Raw genomic sequence first — 21,401 nt, forward strand, 5'->3', positions numbered from 1 at the left:
ATTCGGGTTGAGCTTCGTTCCAGAAACACCGAATCCGCCGCGGGATGCTTCCATGTCATGTGCGAATTGTGATTCCAGGTTGACCCGCCCTATCACTCAGAAGACGACCTATACCAGACATGATTAGTTTTCGAACCAACTTATGTCCATACCGGACCATTACGACCCATGGATGATGGATCTGAATGTATAAGGTTTCCATCTGTATAATGGTTAACGTGCTAACTCAGCCATCTATGCGGGTTAATCTGACTGAGCCACCATCCAAATAGCCCCAATACATAGAAACCTACAAAATTTTAGACCATGATTTGTCTAGAACTCAAATTATTAAGTTGCTTTCTCTCTCTTGAGAAATTCTGAAATTTCAGATTTCTGACCAAATCCTTTTATTTATTTATTTTAAACAGCAAGATACCCAATCGAAATTTCATACTATTAAAGAATGGGTACAAAAGTCCTACTGCAAGAGAGCTTGTAAAAGTTGCAACAAAGTTAGAGATGGCCCATTCCTCTTCCCACGATACATAATCTATTCTGATGACACAAATGAGCTTTGAAAATTAGCACTATTGAGAATGTCGCACTACTTAATGCAATCTTGTTATCTCAAAGAGAAGAAGAAACAGTTCCAGGACCTTTAAATGCTTCTCAGCATGATATAAAGAGCTTCTGAAGTACATAATGACACTTTGTACTCTTACCTTTCTTTCTAATAATCCTATTTGAATGCTCAACCCCATCCATCAATTCTTCTTGACCAACCCTGCCTCAGACTATCAAACCAGAGTGCAGCTGCACTTCCCTCCAGGCTCCAACAAAGACAGTGCCAGACCAAAGCACCTTAAATTCCAAGGAGACCTAAAGCAAACTGAATTTTTATCCATCCACCATTCATCTTCCCTATTTTCTGTAGATCAAGTTCTCACAGTTCATGAATTCCAAATTTCCAAATAGAAATGATTCTTTACAGTTTTAGTAACATATCCATTGATGGGACTGGGAAGGCCTCTTAATGTTGCAGTTGTCACAGGATTTCCAGTAACAGTATTTAACCACCCGTGCAGCACCTTCATTTCAAATACCCACCTGACTCCATTTTTCAGTATTTTATGTACCTACATGAGTGAAAAAAAAAGTGTCATCAACAATGCAAGATAAAGATCTCACGAAGGATCAACAAAGTTTAAAAACTGAAAACAGGTACAAGAAGTACTTTTATAAAACTAGCTAAAGGGCATATGCTTCACACGTGAAGGCAAGGTATGTAAATTATTGATTGAGGTTTTATCGGAGTACTTGAACTTTCTTGAGAAAGTATTGAATTGTAAATCTGGAACACAGGGACAACAATTCCTCCACAAGGTGCAGATTAGAAGATTTAGCTTGTATGAATCGTTATTGGTTTGATACCAATAATGGCAGTCGTTTTAATATGTTAGGTATCCCCGATTGAAAAGAAATTGATGGTACATTTCATTTCGTATATATCCCTGCCATATATCATATATGAAGGTAAGTGAGCAATGTTAACAAAGTTAACGGTTTGTGATAATACATTCTTTTTAATGGATTGTGATGAGGGCAGATTTGGCCCTCCAGTAAAATTGTGACACGTGGCACCTCGTGACAACTAGGAAAACACCCAGTCAACAAACTTACGAAGTTGGTGGCCCACCCGGGCACCAGTCTGGCCGGCCTGGCGCGACCTGCGCGGGCCTGCGCGGCGTGGGTGCAGCCTGCCCGAACTGCGCACGGCCTGCACGACCTGGACCAGCCTAGCGCATGATCCGGCCAAGGCGCCAGCTTGATGACCTGATCTAGACACTGACCCGCCGACTGACACAGGTGCCAGCTTGACGACCTGATCTAGACATTGACCCGCCGACTGACATAGGCGTCGACCTGACGACCTGGCCTAGACACTGACCCGCCGACTGACGCAGGCACCCCTCTGACAGGATGCGACCTGGCCTAGACACTGACCTGGCCTAGACGACCTGGCCGCCTGACACAAGCGCCAGCCTGACGACCTCGAGGAGTTCACCACCGTACCCCGATTCTGACAGGATGCGACGAGTCTTACCGTTTGGAGGCTTTTCACCCACCTAACCCGCGAGGACTCCGGTATATAAAGACCTCACCCCCCAAAGGGGAAGAGGAGGAAAGAGAAAGGGAAGTAACCCTGCTCTCTAGCTCTCTCATATTATCTTCAAAGCTCTCTACAATAAGAGTGCTAACTTAAGCATCGGAGAGCCCCCACCGGGAAAGTACCCCCGGGACCTCTGATTCAGTTCTTGCAGGTTCTTCAGCTCCCGCCGCCTACGAAGAGGAGGAAAAGATGCAGTTCTCGAAAGTCCCTCAACTCCCCCCACCTACAATGAGGAGGAAGAGATGGAGTTCTCGGAGGTCCCTGAACTCCTGCCACCTACAAAGAAGAGGAAAAGATGAAGTTCTCGCAGGTCCCTCATCTCCTGCAGCCTACAAAGGAAAGAAGACCACCTCATGCTGAGGGCAGTCGGATTGCACCGCACCAGGGAGCTCCAACATTCTCTAAGGCATCGACCACCTAGTAGGGAGTTCGCCACTAGGTAGTTCGCCACCAAGGCAGTTCGCCACCAAGGCAGTTCGCCCCCAGGCAGTTCGCCACCAGGGAGTTCGCCACCAGGCAGTTCGCCCCCAGACAGTTCGCCACCAGGGAGTTTGCCACCAGGCAGTTTGCCACCAAGGCAGTTCGCCCCCAGGCAATTCGCCACCAAGGCAATTCGCCACCAAGGCAGTTTGCTCCCAGGCAGTTCGCCACCAAGCAGTTCTCCCCCAGGGAGTTCGCCACCAAGTAGCTCGTCATTAAGGCACGCCACCACCGGGTCGAATAACGAGGTACTTTGCCAAAAAATTTTACATCACAAAACATTGGTACGTGGCTGAAAACGGTTACATCAATTGGCGCCGTCTGTGGGAACCCGCTACAAAAAGCTAAGTTCTCATCCTACCAAAGCTAAGTTCTCATCTTGCCAAAACTAAAGTCCTCACTTTTTAGAAATTGAAGCTATCGCTTTATAGTTTACATTTTTTATGAACTCAGAGACTATGCAGGGAGCTAACGGACTAAGTAGCTCTACCAACCTTACTTTCAATTCAGATAATGCCACATCAGTCATCTCCGCAAGGTCCCCCCTACAAAGATGAGCTCTTCGTGGCTTCCGCGGGAGTTGGCGGCCAACTGACTACATAGGCGCCCTTACTGGTCGAGCCTTCCAAGGCTCCCATGTGAGCTGGCAACCTAAAGTTAGTGGTGTTGCCCCCGAAGGTCGAGCCCCTAGTAGCTTCTTGTAGGAGTAGGTGATCGGCATTACGAAGCTGATGCAGGCCAAGCCTACGGGCCACCTCACTACTTAAGACCCGGTTGCCTCTCCGGCATGGGCAAAAGTAAAAAAAGAGTAGACTACGAGTCGCTCCCAAAAGCCTACGGGCCACATTATTGCTTAAGACCCAGTTGCCTCTCCGGCACAGGCAAAAGTCAAAAAAGAGTAGACTACGAGTCGCTCCCAAAAGCCTACGGGCCACATTATTGCTTAAGACCCAGTTGCCTCTTCGGCACGGGCAAAAGTAAAAAAAGAGTAGACTACAAGTCGCTCCCAAAAGCCTACGGGCCACATTATTGCTTAAGACCCGATCGCCTCTCCGGCACGGGCAAAAGTCAAAAAAGAGTAGAGTACGAGTCACTCCCAAAAGCCTACGGGCCACATTACTGCTTAAGACCCGGTCGCCTCTCCGGCACGGGCAAAAGTAAAAAAAGAGTAGACTACAAGTCGCTCCCAAAAGCCTACGGGCCACGTTACTGCTTAAGACCCGGTTGCCTCTCCGGCACGGGCAAAGTCAAAAAAGAATAGACTACGAGTCGCTCCCAAAGCCTACGGGCCATACTAGTAATTGGATCAGCACTTACTAGCTCATCGACTAACGGGCCAAAAGAAATCTACTCCCTTCGCTGAGTTACTATCAGCTCGGGAGTGGGGAGCTATTGATGAGGGCAGATTTGGCCCTCCAGTAAAATTGTGACACGTGGCACCTCGTGACAATTAGGAAAACACCCAGCCAACAAACTTACGAAGTTGGTGGCCCACCCGGGCACCAGTCTGGCCGGCTTGGCGCGACCTGCGCGAACTGCGTGCGGCCTAGCGCACGGCCTGCGCGACCTGGCCGACCTGGACCAGCCTAGCGCATGATCTGGCCAAGGCACCAGCTTTACGACCTGATCTAGACACTAACCCGCCGACTGACACAGGCGCCAGCTTGACGACCTGATCTAGACACTGACCTGTCGACTGACATAGGCGCCGACCTAACAACCTGGCCTAGACACTGACCTGCCGATTGACGCAGGCACCCCTCTGACAACCCAGCCCAGGCGTCGACCTGGCCGCCTGACACAAGCGCTAGCCTGACAACCTCGAGGAATTCACCACCGTGCCCCGGTTCTGACAGGATGCGACGAGTCTTACCGTTTAGAGGCTTTTCACCCACCTAACCCGCGAGGACTCCGGTATATAAAGACCTCACCCCCCAAAGGGGAAGAGGAGGAAAGAGAAAGGGAAGTAACCCTACTCTAGCTCTCTCATATTATCTTCAAAGCTCTCTACAATAAGAGTGCTAACTTAAGCATCGGAGAGCCCCCACCGGGAAAGTACCCCCGGGACCTCTGATTCAGTTCTTGCAGGTTCTTCAACTCCCGCCGCCTACGAAGAGGAGAAAAAGATGCAGTTCTCGGAAGTCCCTCAACTCCCCCCACCTACAAGGAGGAGGAAGAGATGGAGTTCTCGGAGGTCCCTGAACTCCTGCCACCTACAAAGAAGAGGAAAAGATGAAGTTCTCGTAGGTCCCTCATCTCTCGCAGCCTACAAAGGAAAGAAGACCACCTCATGCTGAGGGCAGTCGGATTGCGCCGCACCAGGGAGCTCCAACATTCTCTAAGGCATCGACCGCCTAGTAGGGAGTTCGCCAGGCAGTTCGCCCCCAGGCAGTTTGTCCCCAGGCAGTTCGCCACCAGGGGGTTTGCCACCAGGCAGTTCGCCACCAAGGCAGTTCGCCCCCAGGCAGTTCGCCACCAGGGAGTTCTCCACCAGGCAGTTCGCCACCAAGCAGTTCGCCCCAAGGCAGTTCGCCTCAAGCAGTTCGCCACCAAGGCAGTTCGCCCCCAGGCAGTTCGCCACCAGGCAATTCGCCCCTAGGTAGTTCGCCACCAAGGCAATTCGTCCCAAGGCAGTTCGCCACCAAGGCAGTTCGCCCCCAGACAGTTCGCCACCAGGGAGTTCGCCACCAGGTAGTTTGCCACCAAGGCAGTTCGCCCCCAGGCAATTCACCACCAAGGCAGTCCGCCCCCAGGCAGTTCGTCACCAGGGAGTTCGCCACCAGGCAGTTCGCCACCAAGGCAGTTCGCCACCAGGCAGTTCGCTACCAAGGCAGTTCGCCACCAAGTAGCTCGTCACTAAGGCACGCCACCACCGGGTCGAATAACGAGGTACTTTGCCAAAAAATTTTACCTCACAAAACATTGGTACGTGGCCGAAAACGGTTACATCAGATTGAAACAGATCTATTAGCCATGACAGTAATGTCTGCAAGTAAATCACAAAGAATATCAAGTAAATCCTACATTAAATTAAACAAGATCCGCATCATGAGAGCAAATAGAAGCGCCTTGATGCCCATGGGATTTAACATTCTTCTCAGAGCCAAATGTTAGAAGGTAAGCAGAATTCAGAGTGAAACCTGTTATCCTTTTTTTTTGATAAGCAAAAACCCACTATCCTTGCATGATGAAATTCCCTGCATGTGTAAGAATTAATAACCAGAGAGGTCAAGCAATCAGGAAATACAATAAAGAACTAGTCAATAGGAAAAAAAGAATGAGAGAACAAAGTATATACACTTAGTCTAAAACATCCCATGAGCACATGACAGGAATTCTTCCTAAGGAAATTGTTTTTTTTTTTTCTTAAATTAATAATCAGTTAGCTCCATTTCTTCAACACATCTAAGGGTCTGTTTTTTTTTTTTTTTTTTTTTTTTTTTTTATCAATAACTGTGAATTGAATTAAGATTATGAAAAACTACAAAGCAAGCGAGCTAAACAATCTTAACTCCCGAGTACAACCAGTGAACACCAAAAGTAAAGCAATTACAACACAGCCAAAAAATAGAGTTTCTATTCACCCCTTACCTAGCTAGACCATCTGCCAATGAGTTTGCACTTCTCTTTACCCATGTGCATTGAATTTCAATGTCCTTAGTCAGCCACTTAAATTTTCTCTTTTCATTGCTGTAATTCCAGAGCCTAGAGTTATCCTCTTTTAGCCAGTTCACCACAACTTCAGAATCTCCTTCTATGATCAACTTATTAATATGCATGTCCTTAGTCAGCCACTTAAATTTTCTCTTTTCATTGCTGTAATTCCAGAGCCTAGAGTTATCCTCTTTTAGCCAGTTCACCACAACTTCAAAATCTCCTTCTATGATCAACTTATTAATATGCATGTCCTTGACCCTTTGTACCCCTTCAAGAGCTGCTAGTATCTCAGCCCTCAAGGAATCTCCCACCCCTATTGGTCCATAAAACATAGATAACAGATTCCCTTGTTCATTTCTTATTGCTCCCCCTATTCTGGATGGCCCTGGATTACCCATACTGCTGCCATCAAAATTCAGTTTAGTAAAACTGTGAGGTGGAGGAATCCAGCAAGAGCTTGAGGCCTTCTTAGCTGAAGCTAATTCTGCAATCTCCTTCCAGTTTCTTAGCTCATCAACTGAGAATTCTACAAACAGGGCCAAAGTTTTCAACAAATGTATCACCCTAATATGGATAACCTCCAAAATTACTTCCAAGCTTCTCTCATTTTCTGAAAAGATCCATGAATTTCTCTCCTCCCAAACAGTCCAACAAACTGCAGCCCTAATACATCTCCACATAATCTTGGCCCTTTTTATTGGCCAATTCAGCATGGAAGTGAAAAAGCTTTTCGTTTGATCCGTGATCGGAATGGGAATCTCTTGGAATCAGAATTGGAATGGTCTATTCCCCCTACCTGCTTGGTTCAGACAGGAATCGAAATCGGATTCCGATTGATGCTGTTTGGTTCATGAAGGGGCTGGAATCGGAATCAACCATGATTTCCAATTTTGCCCCTAAAAAAACATATAAATAAATAAATATCTATAAAAACTCCCAGTTCAATACAATCCAATTAACATGTAAAGAGATAGATAGGGCTATCAATTAAACCAGGTTTGGTCCAATCCAATCCAACTTGTGTCTATTTATAAATGGACGGGATCCAATCCAATCCAAATCTAAGTACAAACCAAACCCAAACGAATCTATTCAAATTTAAATGGATCAGATTGGATCCAATTATCCAATCCAAACACTCCCGAACGACAAGTATGAAACCATTGAGTCGTACAAGCAAGTGATCAAAGAAATGCATGACGAATCAAACCAGAAATGGGCGGCGGAGCAGGAAGACCCTTGCGGAACACAGACGAGAAGAATAATTGCGCACTTTTTGTGATAATCCTTGAAGCTGGATCAACAAGCTTCGACAGCCACCCTCTTCTCCCCGCGGTCTATGGGGTTCCGGACAGCGCTCACTGGCCTATCATAAGGCATCGATGCAACTCTCCGAAACGACTTCTTCTGGAATTTCCCACCTGCTCCTTCGTACCCTCCTGCCGCTGTTGCCATGAAAGCTCAATTCCAAGCTCGACTAGAGACACAGAAACGGAAGCAATGCCCACCTATAATAGGGTTTTTACTTTTTCATTTCCCAGAAGAAGAGGAGAGAGAGAGAGATCCATGGTCACTTACCTGGCCGGAGTAGTCCAGGTTGGATCTTCAGAGTTCAGCTGCCAAACTGTTGAAGAGTTTGAAGGAGGGAGTGACGAGAGATGAGAAAGAGGGTTGGAAACTTGGCATCAGGGGTTTGAGGGTTTTTTTTTTTTTGTCATTTTCATTTTTCTTGTTTTAATATGCTGGAATGGGAATCCGATTCCGAGGGGGTGGGCCGGGAATGGCCACTCTGCTCGGAGTGGGAATCCGATTCCAATTACACTCAACCAAACGGCTGGAATCTTGAGTGTTAATCTGTTATGTTCCTTGATGTGTTGAATATTTGACAAAAGCACTTGCATTGGGCCGGGTTGAGCCAAGCTACGATTTGATGGAAAACTCTCATCTCATTCATCAAGCTATGAGAACACCTCCAACAGATTTGTAAAATGTATACGCATGGTTGAATCGCTATTTCAGCCCTACCTTAATTGTAGCAAGCAATTAAAGGCTCTTTCACGTGGTGAACGTATGACAGGAGGTGATATGGATCATGTTGTTTTCTTCCCTTTTACATGAAGCAAAACGAAAAGAGTACAGTACCACCATGTATAGGGACACAGAGTGCCAAGAATAAACTTACGAACGGTCAAAGAGATTTGCCTGGAAAACTTCAGAAGCATAGGGAAGCAAAATGAGAAGAGTAGATCAACAAACATTAGGGATCCATCCCATGTACACAGAGTGCGAAGAATAAACTAACAGTCAAAGAGCCTACAAAACTTGTGAAGCACAGAAAAGCAAAGTGAGAAGAATAGACCAGCAAACATAAGGGATGGACCCCCATGTACACACAGAGTGCTAAGATAAACTTATAAACAATCAAAGAGATCTACTTACAGTAGTACCATACCTATGGGTGGCAAATGGGTGGGTTGGGTTGGGTCACTGGGTGTGGGTTGAATACCAAATCACCCATGTTGACCCACTAAAACATTTGCTAGTTGCTAGTTGCTAGCCATATTTTTTGATATTTGTGGGTTGACCCACTCTGACCCTGACCCACCCACATGACCCACTAGTCCAAATTGGACATTTTTCATTTACTTTTTCTCTACATAAAACATAAACTTATATTTCAATTTTCAACTAAAAAACATAAAATGATTAAAAAAGTTAAAAAATATCTTCAAATAAAAAATATAAAATGCATAGAAAATAAAATGGTAACTTGGTAAAAATATATTTCATGTATAACATCAGAAATTGCAGAAAAACATAGAACATAGTAAAAGATTTAAAAGATTTAAATGAAAGTATACATTTGAGATAGAAAATGGAAATCATAAAAACAACAGAAATTATAAAAACACATGAAATTAGAAAAAAACACTGAAAATGCAAAAAATACAAAAATTAGAGAAAAAGACAAAAAATTGAAAATATATAGAAATTGTAGAAAATAACAACAGAAATTATAAGAACAATAAAGGTTATAAAAAGCACATAATTTGCAAATAAAAAACAAAAAAGATACAAGGTAGAGCATTGTTCATCAGTCGTTTTTACTGGGACAGTGCACCGTCCCTGATCTCAAGACCAAAACAGAAGCTTAGCAGTGGTGTCAGCCTCCTCCTCTCTCTCTCTCTCCTCTTCTTCTTTATTTCCTTCTCTTCCCTTCCTCCCTGCCCTGTTTCTCTCTCTCTCTCTCCCCCCTTCTTCTCTCACATGTTCATAGTTGTAGATGCTGCCAGCCCATCCACTTTTGACTATTCAATTACACAAGAGAGTTGATCAATATGGTATGTCAGATTGTCGGTGCCTTGGTCAGCAAATAGAGACTCATGGGTGAGGTAAAAAAAGGGCAACCCAGTGCACAAGGCTCCCGCCAATGCAGGACCTGGGGAGGAATAGATGTACGCAGCCTTACCCCTGCACATACAGAGAGGTTGTTTACAAGATTTGAACTGTGGTCACCCAGATGCATGGGTGAGGTATGTAATATAAAATTTACATATATTAGGATTATTTACAAAAGTGTGGTTTTTTAATATGTGTTATACAAAAAAGATATATACAATTAGGTTATTTAAAGTTGTCCATGTCCATATTCTTGTACTTTCACGACTTTTTCTTTGTTTTTGGAGTCCTATCAGAATTCAACACCTCAAGAATATGAATACCCATAGAAACCGCTCGTTTCAATGGCTGGGGTAGGTTTCAGATGTCTTGCCACTGCTAAGGAGAGCCCTGAAATGGTAAAAAATCCCCACTCCATAGCCCTCCAGAATTTTTTAGAAAAAGGAAAAAAAACTGTACTGAAACGTTAGATTGGGATCAAATATACTTGCTGTCCTTCACCCCTGGCTCCTAAACTTCTCTTCCTCAAAATAAATGATTAACAACTATAGTTCCCAGATTAGTTCCTTGTTATTTGGGGTCTAATGGAATTTGGGTTTGATTGAATATGCCAAGAAGAAGCAACCAAACAAGCTTATTCACCTTATTAAGACGAAAATGTTGTGTTGAAGTTCGGCCTGCCCTAGAAGTCTGTTTGTCCGTTAGCAGTCAAGTAAAGCAAACAGGCAAGAAGAAGGAAGAAAGAGGAAGAAAGAGAGAAAAGGTCTGGTTCGAAGTAGGGAAGAATTCAACCCTACTTTCGGCCAGGCCTGTTATTATATTATTAATGTGATAGGAAAAGACATCAGTGCCCTTACTTAAGTAAGAGGCACTCGAACTAACATAATAGAACAACTCAGCAATCTCAACAGGTACAAAGACCGAAATACCCCTACACTAACACTCCCCCTCAAGCTGGTGAATATATATCATATAATCCCAACTTGTTACATATGTAGTCCACTCTCCCCCGATTCAAACCTTTTGTAAACAAGTCTGCCCACTGGTTTCCCGTATTAACATATGCGGTCTCTATCACTCCATTTAGCACCTTCTCTCTCACAAAATGACAGTCAACCTCAATGTGCTTAGTTCTTTCATGAAACACCGAATTAGAAGAGATATGAACTGCAACCTGATTGTTACAATAGAGCTTCATTGGAGTACTAATGTCATACCCTATCTCCTGTAGAAGGTTCCTTAGCCACACTAATTCACAAGTAGTATGTGCCATAGCCCAATATTCTGCTTCTACACTGCTTCTTGCCACAACTGTTTGTTTCTTACTTTTCCACGCCACCAGGTTACCCCCCAGAAAAGTGCAATAGCTTGTAGTAGACTGCCTATTAGACATAGAACTGACCCAGTCAGCATCGGTTTCTGCCACTTTTGTATAGCAAACCACGGCCAAGAGCTCATTTCAAATACCTCACAATCCTTAGCACTGCATTCCAATGAGGGACCAAAGGTTTCTACATGAACTGACTCACCACACTAACCACAAATAAAATATCTGGCTGAGTAATGGTTAGATAGTTTAGTTTGCCTACAAGTCGTCGGTATCTGCCAGGGTCTTCAAATACTTCACCCATATCACTACTCAGCCTCGTATTTGTTTCCATAGGTGTCTCAGTTGGTTTTGCACCTAACAAACCTGTTTCTTCCAAAAAATCAAACACATATTTCCTTTGACACAGATTAATACCATACTTAGATCTTGCTACCTTTATGCCCAAGAAGTACTTCAATTTGCCAAGGTCCTTTATCTGAAAGTGTTCCTGTAGGAAGGCCTTCAACTTGTCAATGCCCATTTTATCATTCCCAATAACAATGATATTATCTACATACACCACCAATAGTATTTTTCCTGCTGGAGAGTCATGGCTGAAGACAGAATGATCAACTTGACACTGTTTCATACCAAACTTCTTGACCACCTTACTGAACCTACCAAACCATGCTCGGGGGGACTGTTTAAGTCCATATATAGCCTTCTTAAGTCTGCATACTTTACAATCCTCCCCCTAAGCAACAAACCTTGGTAGTTGCTCCATGTAGACCTCCTTGAGCAAATCACCATGCAAAAATGCATTTTTGATATCCAGCTGATATATGGGCCAATCATACATAGCTACAAGAAAGATGATAACGCGAACTGACCCTATCTTAGCAACCAGAGAGAAGGTTTCTATGTAGTCAATACCATAGGTTTGGGAGTACCCTTTTGCTACCAATTGTGCCTTCAGGCGCTCAACACGACCATCATGCAAATACTTAACGGTATAAACCCACTTACAACCGACAACCTGTTTCCCAGGAGAAAGAGCGGTGAGGTCCCAAGTGTGATTATGATGGAGAGTAAAGAGTTCGTCTTCCATAGCATGACACCACTCTAGAGAAGTAAGGGCTTCCTGGACATTCTTAGGGACAACCACCGAGGATAACAAAGAGATGAACTGGCGATGGGAGGCGGAAAGGTTAGTAAGTGAAACATAATTGGAAATAGGATGAAGGGTACAAGTGTGTTTACCTTTCCGAAAGGCAATAGGAAGATCAAAGTCGGAGGCTGGTGGCGGGTCTGGAGCTGGATTTGTTGACGGTGATGAAGCCAGAGAAGTCGCAGCCGGTAGACGTGGGCGATGTGTATACACGTGACGGATAGGTGGACGGTGGCACCGGAGGCAAGGACGTAGGTACGACTGGGACAAGAGGAAGAGGATCAGCCATAGGAAGGGGAATCTGGGCACGTACTGGTTCATACTCGGATTTCAACCCCACCAGAAATTGAGTCACATCAAATTGCTCCCTCTGTTGTTGTTGAATCTTGACATCAGGAGTGAGAGGGTGATAGACATTCAACTCATTATGGATGCTTCTCATACTAGCATAGTACTCCTCAAGACTCTGATTGCCCTGTTGCAGATTGAAATATTCCTCATACAGTTGATATACCCTGGTTGTATTGTCCTGACTAGAATACAATTTCTTAACATGATCCCACACCTCTTTGGCCGTGTCAAGAAACATGAAGTTCACACTAATTCTGGTTCCATACTGTTCCATAACCACATGATGATCTGTGCATCTTCTTGTTCCGAGTCTTCATACTCATGAGAATCAGTGGGGGGGTTTCTCCTCTCTTATGTGCTTCGCCTTCTTCTTTGCCTTTAGAAAAACCTCTACAGACTTAGCCCAATGTACATAATTCTCCCCATTCAGTTTAATGGAGGTCATTTGGACATTCAGGTAGTCAGTAGATATCATCACATTAGGTTTATTAACACTGTTATCTCCCATTGCTGAATTCTTTTATCACCGAATTCTGCACGCTAATTTCAGCAATAATAAGTGCTGAAAGTTGCACTTGTAACACCAAGATCCTACTCTACAGCTACCTGAAGTTTCACCACTATGTGAACACCACTTCCCTTCAAATCACACACGAACCAGCATAAACCCTAGCATAAACCCTAGCGCACTACAATCTGAAACCCCTCCAATACGATCTGTACCAGACCTCTTATGTGCTTCATAACAGAAATTATGCATAAAAGAAACTCCTTACCTCATCGCTTGAAGGACAACCACACGAAGAAAAAAAACACCCACTGCACCACACGTACCAGCCCTACATTGATTAGGGGAGGGCTTAGAAAACACAGCAACCAACCACACACGACACAACCGAAGGCATAGACACCTCCAAGGGAAGAGGACGATCACTCATTTTCAGCCCTTTTCCCAATCTCCAATCGACAATTGAGAAATCAAAGAAAAAAAAAACCTAGGTCGAATGTGCAAAAGACAGAATTCTAGGCAAGTCCGATTTGTTTAATTTGGCTTTGATACCATGTTGAAGTTCGGCCTGCCCTAGAAGTCTGTTTGTCCGTTAGCAGTCAAGTCAAGTAAGCAAGCAAGAAGAAGGAAGAAAGAGAGAAAAGGTCTGGTTCAAATTAGGGAAGAATTCAACCCTACTTTCAGCTAGGCCTGTTATTATATTATTAATGTGATAGGAAAAGACATCAGTGCCCTTATTTAAGTAAGAGGCACTCGAACTAACATAATAGAACAACTTAGCAATCTCAACAGGTACAAAGACCGAAATACCCCTTCACTAACATGTTGTATTACAATGGGTGGCTAATTAATTTGCCTCAAGTCAATTTATATGGCACTAAGTCTGTAGGTAAGATTGAACCACCTTAGTTTTGTTGGTAAAAACCATACCTGTACAGATTGTCACTGATACTATCTTTAGCTTCTATGTCATTTGGTGGGGTTTTTGATTTCTAAATGATACTGTCTTTAGCTTTCTACTTCTATACAATTGTTGTTTTCATTGCTACTAAAGTTTAGAAAGACCAAATTGAAAAGCCAATGTTGTTGAGATATACTCACAACACTAAGTCAATCCATTATACATGCCCTTATCTTCCGCAAATGGAGTTCCCTTCTTCGAATTGAAAAAGTGATATGTAGCCTAAAAAACAGTATACTCTTCAAATGAAAAAGCAACAATTATATAGTTGGAACATAAGGTCCATAAAAAATTAATACAGATATAGGTTCTTTAATTACAGATTTCTGTTTCAAAAGCATAGCTAAGGATTTCTGTTTCATAAAGTCTTTCTATATCTTTACCATGTATGGTTAAGCAATGTGACAAGCCTGAGAACACAAGTTCGAATCTCATGGCAGCCGCTTGGTGCAGAAAATGTTAAAGGTTGAGTTCTTGTTGACAGATCAAGGACAGAATTAGAGATCACAGGATTTGCAAATGGGGAACTAATAATTCTTTTAGTCTACATGCTTATAAGTAAATTATCTCTCCATTTTTCTGTGAATTGTCTCTCTCTTTTTGAGTTCTATCAGTGCTGAACTCCTCAAGAATATGAATACCCATGGAAACATCTCATCTTAGTGGCTAGGGTGGGTTTCAGACATCTTGCCATGGCTAAGGAGAGTCCTGGAATGGTAAAAGATCCCCACTCTGTAGCTCTCCAAATTTTTTAGAATAAAGGGAAAAAACTGTACTGAAATGGAACGGACTTGATTGACCATATTTATAACCATCTCAGGCTTTATTTCCATTTGTTTTTTCTTTTACTTCATTTCATCGTTCTCTATACCAAAAGCAAAGAGCCTGAATCCTGCTTTGGTTTCCTTTTCTTTACTTTAGGTTTGCTTTCTCTGTTGTTGTCCTGAAAGTTCTAGTGGTGGGGTTGCATGCTTTCTCTTTTCTGGGAGAACTTTCTTTTGTTTTGTGAGCCTGAGAAAAAAAACCAGTTCATCAACTAGGCCTGTTATTATATTATTAATGTGATAGGAAAAGACATCAGTGCCCTTATTTAAGTAAGAGGCACTCGAACTAACATAATAGAACAACTTAGCAATCTCAACAGGTACAAAGACCGAAATACCCCTTCACTAACATGTTGTATTACAATGGGTTGGCTAATTAATTTGCCTCAAGTCAATTTATATGGCACTAAGTCTGTAGGTAAGATTGAACCACCTTAGTTTTGTTGGTAAAAACCATACCTGTACAGATTGTCACTGATACTATCTTTAGCTTCTATGTCATTTGGTGGGGTTTTTGATTTCTAAATGATACTATCTTTAGCTTTCTACTTCTATACAATTGTTGTTTTCATTGCTACTAAAGTTTAGAAAGACCAAATTGAAAAGCCAATGTTGTTGAGATATACTCACAACACTAAGTCAATCCATTATACATGCCCTTATCTTCCGCAAATGGAGTTCCCTTCTTCGAATTGAAAAAGTGATATGTAGCCTAAAAAACAGTATACTCTTCAAATGAAAAAGCAACAATTATATAGTTGGAACATAAGGTCCATAAAAAATTAATACAGATATAGGTTCTTTAATTACAGATTTCTGTTTCAAAAGCATAGCTAAGGATTTCTGTTTCATAAAGTCTTTCTATATCTTTACCATGTATGGTTAAGCAATGTGACAAGCCTGAGAACACAAGTTCGAATCTCATGGCAGCCGCTTGGTGCAGAAAATGTTAAAGGTTGAGTTCTTGTTGACAGATCAAGGACAGAATTAGAGATCACAGGATTTGCAAATGGGGAACTAATAATTCTTTTAGTCTACATGCTTATAAGTAAATTATCTCTCCATTTTTCTGTGAATTGTCTCTCTCTTTTTGAGTTCTATCAGTGTTGAACCCCTCAAGAATATGAATACCCATGGAAACATCTCATCTTAGTGGCTAGGGTGGGTTTCAGACATCTTGCCATGGCTAAGGAGAGTCCTGGAATGGTAAAAGATCCCCACTCTGTAGCTCTCCAAATTTTTTAGAATAAAGGGAAAAAACTGTACTGAAATGGAACGGACTTGATTGACCATATTTATAACCATCTCAGGCTTTATTTCCATTTGTTTTTTCTTTTATTTCATTTCATCGTTCTCTATACCAAAAGCAAAGAGCCTGAATCCTGCTTTGTTTTCCTTTTCTTTACTTTAGGTTTGCTTTCTCTGTTGTTGTCCTGAAAGTTCTAGTGGTGGGGTTGCATGCTTTCTCTTTTCTGGGAGAACTTTCTTTTGTTTTGTGAACCTGAGAAAGAAAACCAGTTCATCAACTGGGAAGTGCATGGCAATTTCATTTCCCCCAAAAAATCTTAAACCCCAAGAGGTCATGATATAAATCTTCATGGGTAATGACCTCCTAGAAAACCTATAATTTGAAATTTGAAACTATGTACAGAAATATGCTAAGCTGAAAATCTTGTTATAATATGCAGTTCTGTCTGACTAGAGTTATATATTGTAAATGGGTCTAAAGGCTTGTGTTTGGATGGACCTCTAGTTCTGATAAAAATATGCCCTGATGATTTCAGTGTATGACCCTATACACTACATGTGTACCATTTCCTTGTGAAATCTTAGAAGATTTTGATTAACTTGTTCCCTGTCTTTGTTTTATTTTCAGTTATGTCAGCTTTGAGCTCATCTCCCAGAGTTATGTTATTTCTTTGGCTTATCATAAGAGTAAAGCCTTGACTGTCAATCCACTTAAGGATTTTAGTTTAAAGCATTTGAAGATTATATTGATCAGACCATCTTTGAAAGTGTGTTCTTTAGGTGTTGCAACCCATAAAATAATTCAAAAAACAAATGAAATTGCAGTGCAAACGGACCAAGCCAACTATTATTGAAATGTTTAGGTAATTGTAGTCAAATTTAGCAAATTTTGTTTTGAATTTATCAGAAAAAAAGGCTAATTCTGGAGTCTATTCAGAGCTTCAGAGCTTCAATTAACAGTTACTTCAGTGCTTAATGAACTCAAGTGTGGCTCTATCGAAGGAACACAGTTGATGAATATCATTTCTGTGCATCTTTGACCGATTTGCAAAGTTCAGTTCAAGGATATTTTTCAACCCATGAAGCATTAGATCCAGCTAGAAATGTGGTAAAGATGGTTTCTCTTATGGTCTCCTACAAATTGCTTAAGCTTCACTCATATAGCCACATTTAATTAGTGTATTGGTGAGCTTGAAACCATCAAAAGCTGTGTATTTTTGGATCATTACAATCCCTAGATGGTATACAAATTATATTAAAACCTGGTTTTAATATTGAATTTTGAATTTAGTCAAAATCCAAAACCCTTAATAACTTTGAGCACCCTTAAACCCTAACCCTGGATTTCAAATGAGATGATCTGCCCATCTTGGGAACCCTTTCAATTAACAAGTGTTCATTATCAAAAAAAAAAAAAACAAAAGAAGGTTAAGCAAATAAATTCTCAAATCAATGAATAATACAATTGAAGCATACCATTGAAATCTGAGAAATTAGGCTTTCAAAAAATCTAAGAAATTCCTTTTAGTCCAGATAACACAATAAATGATGTAAACATACTCCAGAAACCCTCTTTTGCTCTTCTCCATCATTAATTACCAGTAAGAAACAATGCAAACACTTGCCTTACAAACTATCGTGCTGTGTGGCGTCTGACACCACTTGAACAAAGATTTGCAGGGGCAAATTCTCTAAAGGAAGAAACAAAAATACTATGAGTCAGCACAGGAGAAATTAAAAATTCATAATTCATAAGGGTAAATTTGGAAAAAGAAAATATGATCATGGATGAAAGACCTGAATTACCAATCACATCAGGCTTTTCTATAAATTAGATGGTTACTAGGCAGCTCACTCTATAAAAGTGAAGTGAATATACAAGTATTTCGTTCAGTCTGAGAGCATCCAACAAAGGTACTTTAGTAAGCATTGAATCCAACTCTTTACCAGGTAGAGTATCTGCATTTTTACAACAAAGTAATTAATGAGTACTGAATTATCTGAGTTCCAATAAGAGTTGATTCCATCTCTCAATGGAAAAGGCAATCATGCTTGCACAAACATTGTAAGCTAATGTATTTCTTGTACTGCCATATGAGAGACTAGGATTAGAAATCATCACTAGCATACAGTACACTCAAATAGAAATATCAGTAACGCATTAACTTTACATTACCTTGGAAATAAAACCATTTTGGTCTCCACCTCATTTAAAAACAAAAAAAAAAATTGATTTCTTCATGCAAATCAGTAGTTAAAGCCAACTGCACACCTAGGAAGTTGGCTTACTTCCCCACTGCACCAACATCACTCTCCCTACACAAACACCAGTTATCTTAATTACCAATCAATGCAACTAGTCACTATGCATATTCAATAATATAGAGAAAGAGCAAAACCAATAATAACTTTCCCCTACCTTGACTCGTTTCCATAGTGTTATGGAAATTGACACAGAATCCAACTGAAAAAGCACATAGTCTTCCCCAGCCCCCACCCCACCCAAGCTTATGCCTGGACCAAGACATCACAAAACCGAAGATTATTAATCTACCAACTGTAGCTTATCCCATTTCTAATAAAAACCAGTTAGGTTGGCTGAAGAATTCAGAAGGCCCAGAATATGATATTTGATACCATCCTCATTCTCCTTAAATTGCTGAAATTTCTACATGAGTCATTTCTTTCCTATTATATTCCTGCTTATCATAACTCCACTCCTCAACCAAGGAAAATAAAATTTGAGAAGCCTCAGAAGTTATTCCACTAGGGAGGTATTGATCTAACATCAATGAGTACTTGAGAGCAACCTGAAGCTCCTGTTGACTCAGATTACAAGAGAAGAAGTTCCTCCACTCCTGTGATCTTCCCCCAATACAAACACCATGTAGTAGGGCTGCAAAAGTAACATCCAAAGGATATCCTTTTTTCACCATTTTATCTCTCAATTCCACGGCAACTGTGACCATTCTATGTTGACAAAGGCAAATAAGAATAGCATTGTAAGCTGCAGTATAGTTATTCCATCTGTCTGATATCATCTTTCGGAACAAATCCAAGACCAGAGACTTTCCATGCTCTTCAGGTCCATTTCCTGTAGTGGAAACAGCATCATCATCAATATTATTTGTGAGTCCATTTATCAAATAATGGTATGTCACATCATTGGGTCTACACTTATTAGTCAACATTTCTTCAAAAAACAACACAGCCTTTGCAATTTTATCTTCCCTGCAGAAGCCCCTAATAAGAATACTGTAAGTGACAACGTTAGGGACCAAACCAAGAGACTGCATTTCTCTAAATAGCTCTACAGCTCTGTGAGAATCTCCCTTCAGGAAAAATCCATTAATCAAAGAAGAATATGTAACTACATTGGGCTTGCACTTTCCTTTTGTCATATTGTGAAACATTTTAAGTGCCTCACCCATGTCATGCTGCTTTACATACCCATCTATAATTGTGGAGAAGGTGAATTCATCTGGAAGGATGCACTTTTTGACCATTCTATTAACACATGAGATTGCGTCTCCCATCATTCCAAATTTACTGTAGCCCTTAATCATGGCATTATACCCAACTATACCAGGATCTATACCCCTTTCTACCATAAAATTGAAAAGCTTTTTTGCCTCATCTAAATTACCATCTCTGATGAACCCATCAACTAGTGTAGCATAGACAAATGCATCAGGTAAAATGTTTTGGGTAAGCATCTCTTCAAGCAGCTCCTTTGCTGCAGATAACATCCCTTTCTTGCAAAGCCCACTCATCAGAACATTGTAAACACCTGCATCAGGATATACTTTCTGTTCTATCATTTTATCACGGATAGTTAACGCAACATTAACTTCACCAGCAAGCACAAGCCCATGTATGAGAGCTCCATAAGTTACTAAGTCTGGTTTATTTCCCCATTGCATCATTTCAATGAGCAAATTTGAGGCCCTAACAACCTCCCCCTGCTTGCAATACCCATGTACTAGAGGAGTATAGCTGAACTTATTTGGCATCAGTCCCCTCTTCACTGCCTGCGCTAGAAGATCATGAGCCTCCTGAACCCTCCCTTCCTTGCATAAGGAAGAAATCGTTGAATTGTATGTTGTAATATCAGGCTCACAACCACTACTGATCATCTGCCCGAAAGTCTCTAATGCATTTGAAATGGAACCATGCTTACATTGAGCATCAATTATATTATTGTAGATTTTCACGTTAACACATAAACCTCTTGTCTTCATTTCTGATATAAGCCGATCAATTTCTTTGAAATTCCCTTTTCTACAGAACCCGTTAATTATAGCTCCGTATGATACTACTGTAGGCAAAAATCCTTTCATTTTCAATTCTCGGAAAATCCTGTTAGCCTGTTGAATATCACCTCTTTTACAGTATCCATCAATGAGTGTGTTGTAGAAGACAATGCTAGGAATGCAACCCTCTCCCCACCTGTCCTCAATCAACTTTCTACCTTCCTCAACCTTCCCCTCTTTACATAAATCTTTCACCAATATACAAGTGCTGTAATTATCTGCACAAGTAGTCTCACCATTGTCTCTGTGAAGCATTTGATCATATATCCGACGAGCAACATCACTTCGACGATGTTTCACAAGCGCTTCGAGCAATGAATTACAAGCATAAATACTCGGAAAAGAGTACTGCTTTTCAACTACAACCGAGTAAAATTCAACAGCTTTATCAACAAAACCAGAATCCGAATAAGCTTTAATCAGAATATTGAGAGCTTCAAGAGTAGGCAATTTTTCTTCATTCATCATATTTTCCAAAACGGTTTCGATTTCCGAAAACATTTTCGACTGAGCTAGAAGCTTCAGAAGAGAAGAGTAAGCACGAGGATCCGGAGAACACCATGGTCGCCGAGAAACCCAATCGAAGAACTTCAGACCCAATTCAGCATCTCGAAGTCGATCGAGAACTACGGGAGCTGCATCCGAGACCAGGATATCCTCTTCAGAGAACCGGGTTTCTAGACTTTCCTCATAGTGCTCATGGGTTCTAAGGATCTCGGAGACGTCATTAACGAGACTGTTGAGTTGGCTTTGAGACGGGAAGTCCACAGGAAGTCGTGATTTTGGCTTTTGTGGGGGTTTGAAACGAGAGAGAATGGCTTTCGACATGAGAGAAGCAGAGAGAGGAGACACACTGACCTCTTCTGTAAATCCGACTTGCTTCAAATAACTCTTCCATTATTTCTCATTGAAGAAGGAATCGTCGAACCGCCAAAAGTTCAGCGAAAACCGGAAAGGCGACTCCTTGTCCTTCGGTTCATAGTTCCCACACACTTATACCTTCCTTCAATGTCTGTGTTTCCCTTGGGTTG

The 21,401-nt window shown here is 41.7% G+C and overlaps 1 protein-coding gene across 10 annotated transcripts; it reads right to left on the reverse strand.

The window, feature by feature from the left end:
• Nucleotides 1-363: 363 nt before the first annotated feature.
• LOC148842909 (Pentatricopeptide repeat (PPR) superfamily protein) lies at nt 364-21,388 on the reverse strand. 10 transcript variants are annotated; one of them, XM_088957444.1, is made up of 6 exons: nt 18,477-21,388; nt 18,234-18,373; nt 17,913-18,016; nt 17,683-17,748; nt 5,773-5,829; nt 364-1,118 (listed from the first exon to the last, which is right to left on the reverse strand). In XM_088957444.1, exon 1 carries the CDS (start codon nt 21,196-21,198, stop codon nt 18,709-18,711), a length of 2,490 nt encoding a protein of 829 aa, XP_088813570.1. In that variant the 5' UTR covers nt 21,199-21,388; the 3' UTR covers nt 364-1,118; nt 5,773-5,829; nt 17,683-17,748; nt 17,913-18,016; nt 18,234-18,373; nt 18,477-18,708. The 10 variants fall into 10 exon arrangements, with proteins under 10 accessions (XP_088813570.1, XP_088813565.1, XP_088813563.1 ...); XM_088957439.1 differs by having other exon boundaries at nt 17,864-18,016; nt 18,477-21,380; XM_088957437.1 differs by having other exon boundaries at nt 17,855-18,016; nt 18,477-21,380.
• Between the last annotated feature and the right edge of the window lie 13 nt (nt 21,389-21,401).

The sequence above is a fragment of the Nelumbo lutea genome, chromosome 8 (assembly GCF_056320005.1).
Source record: "Nelumbo lutea isolate HS-2025 chromosome 8, American lotus-T2T, whole genome shotgun sequence".
Taxonomy (NCBI): domain Eukaryota; kingdom Viridiplantae; phylum Streptophyta; class Magnoliopsida; order Proteales; family Nelumbonaceae; genus Nelumbo; species Nelumbo lutea.

Coding starts and splice junctions, on each gene's coding strand:
- LOC148842909 (XM_088957444.1), bottom strand. CDS start 21,198: ATGTCGAAAGCCATTCTCTCTCGTTTCAAACCCCCACAAAAGCCAAAA.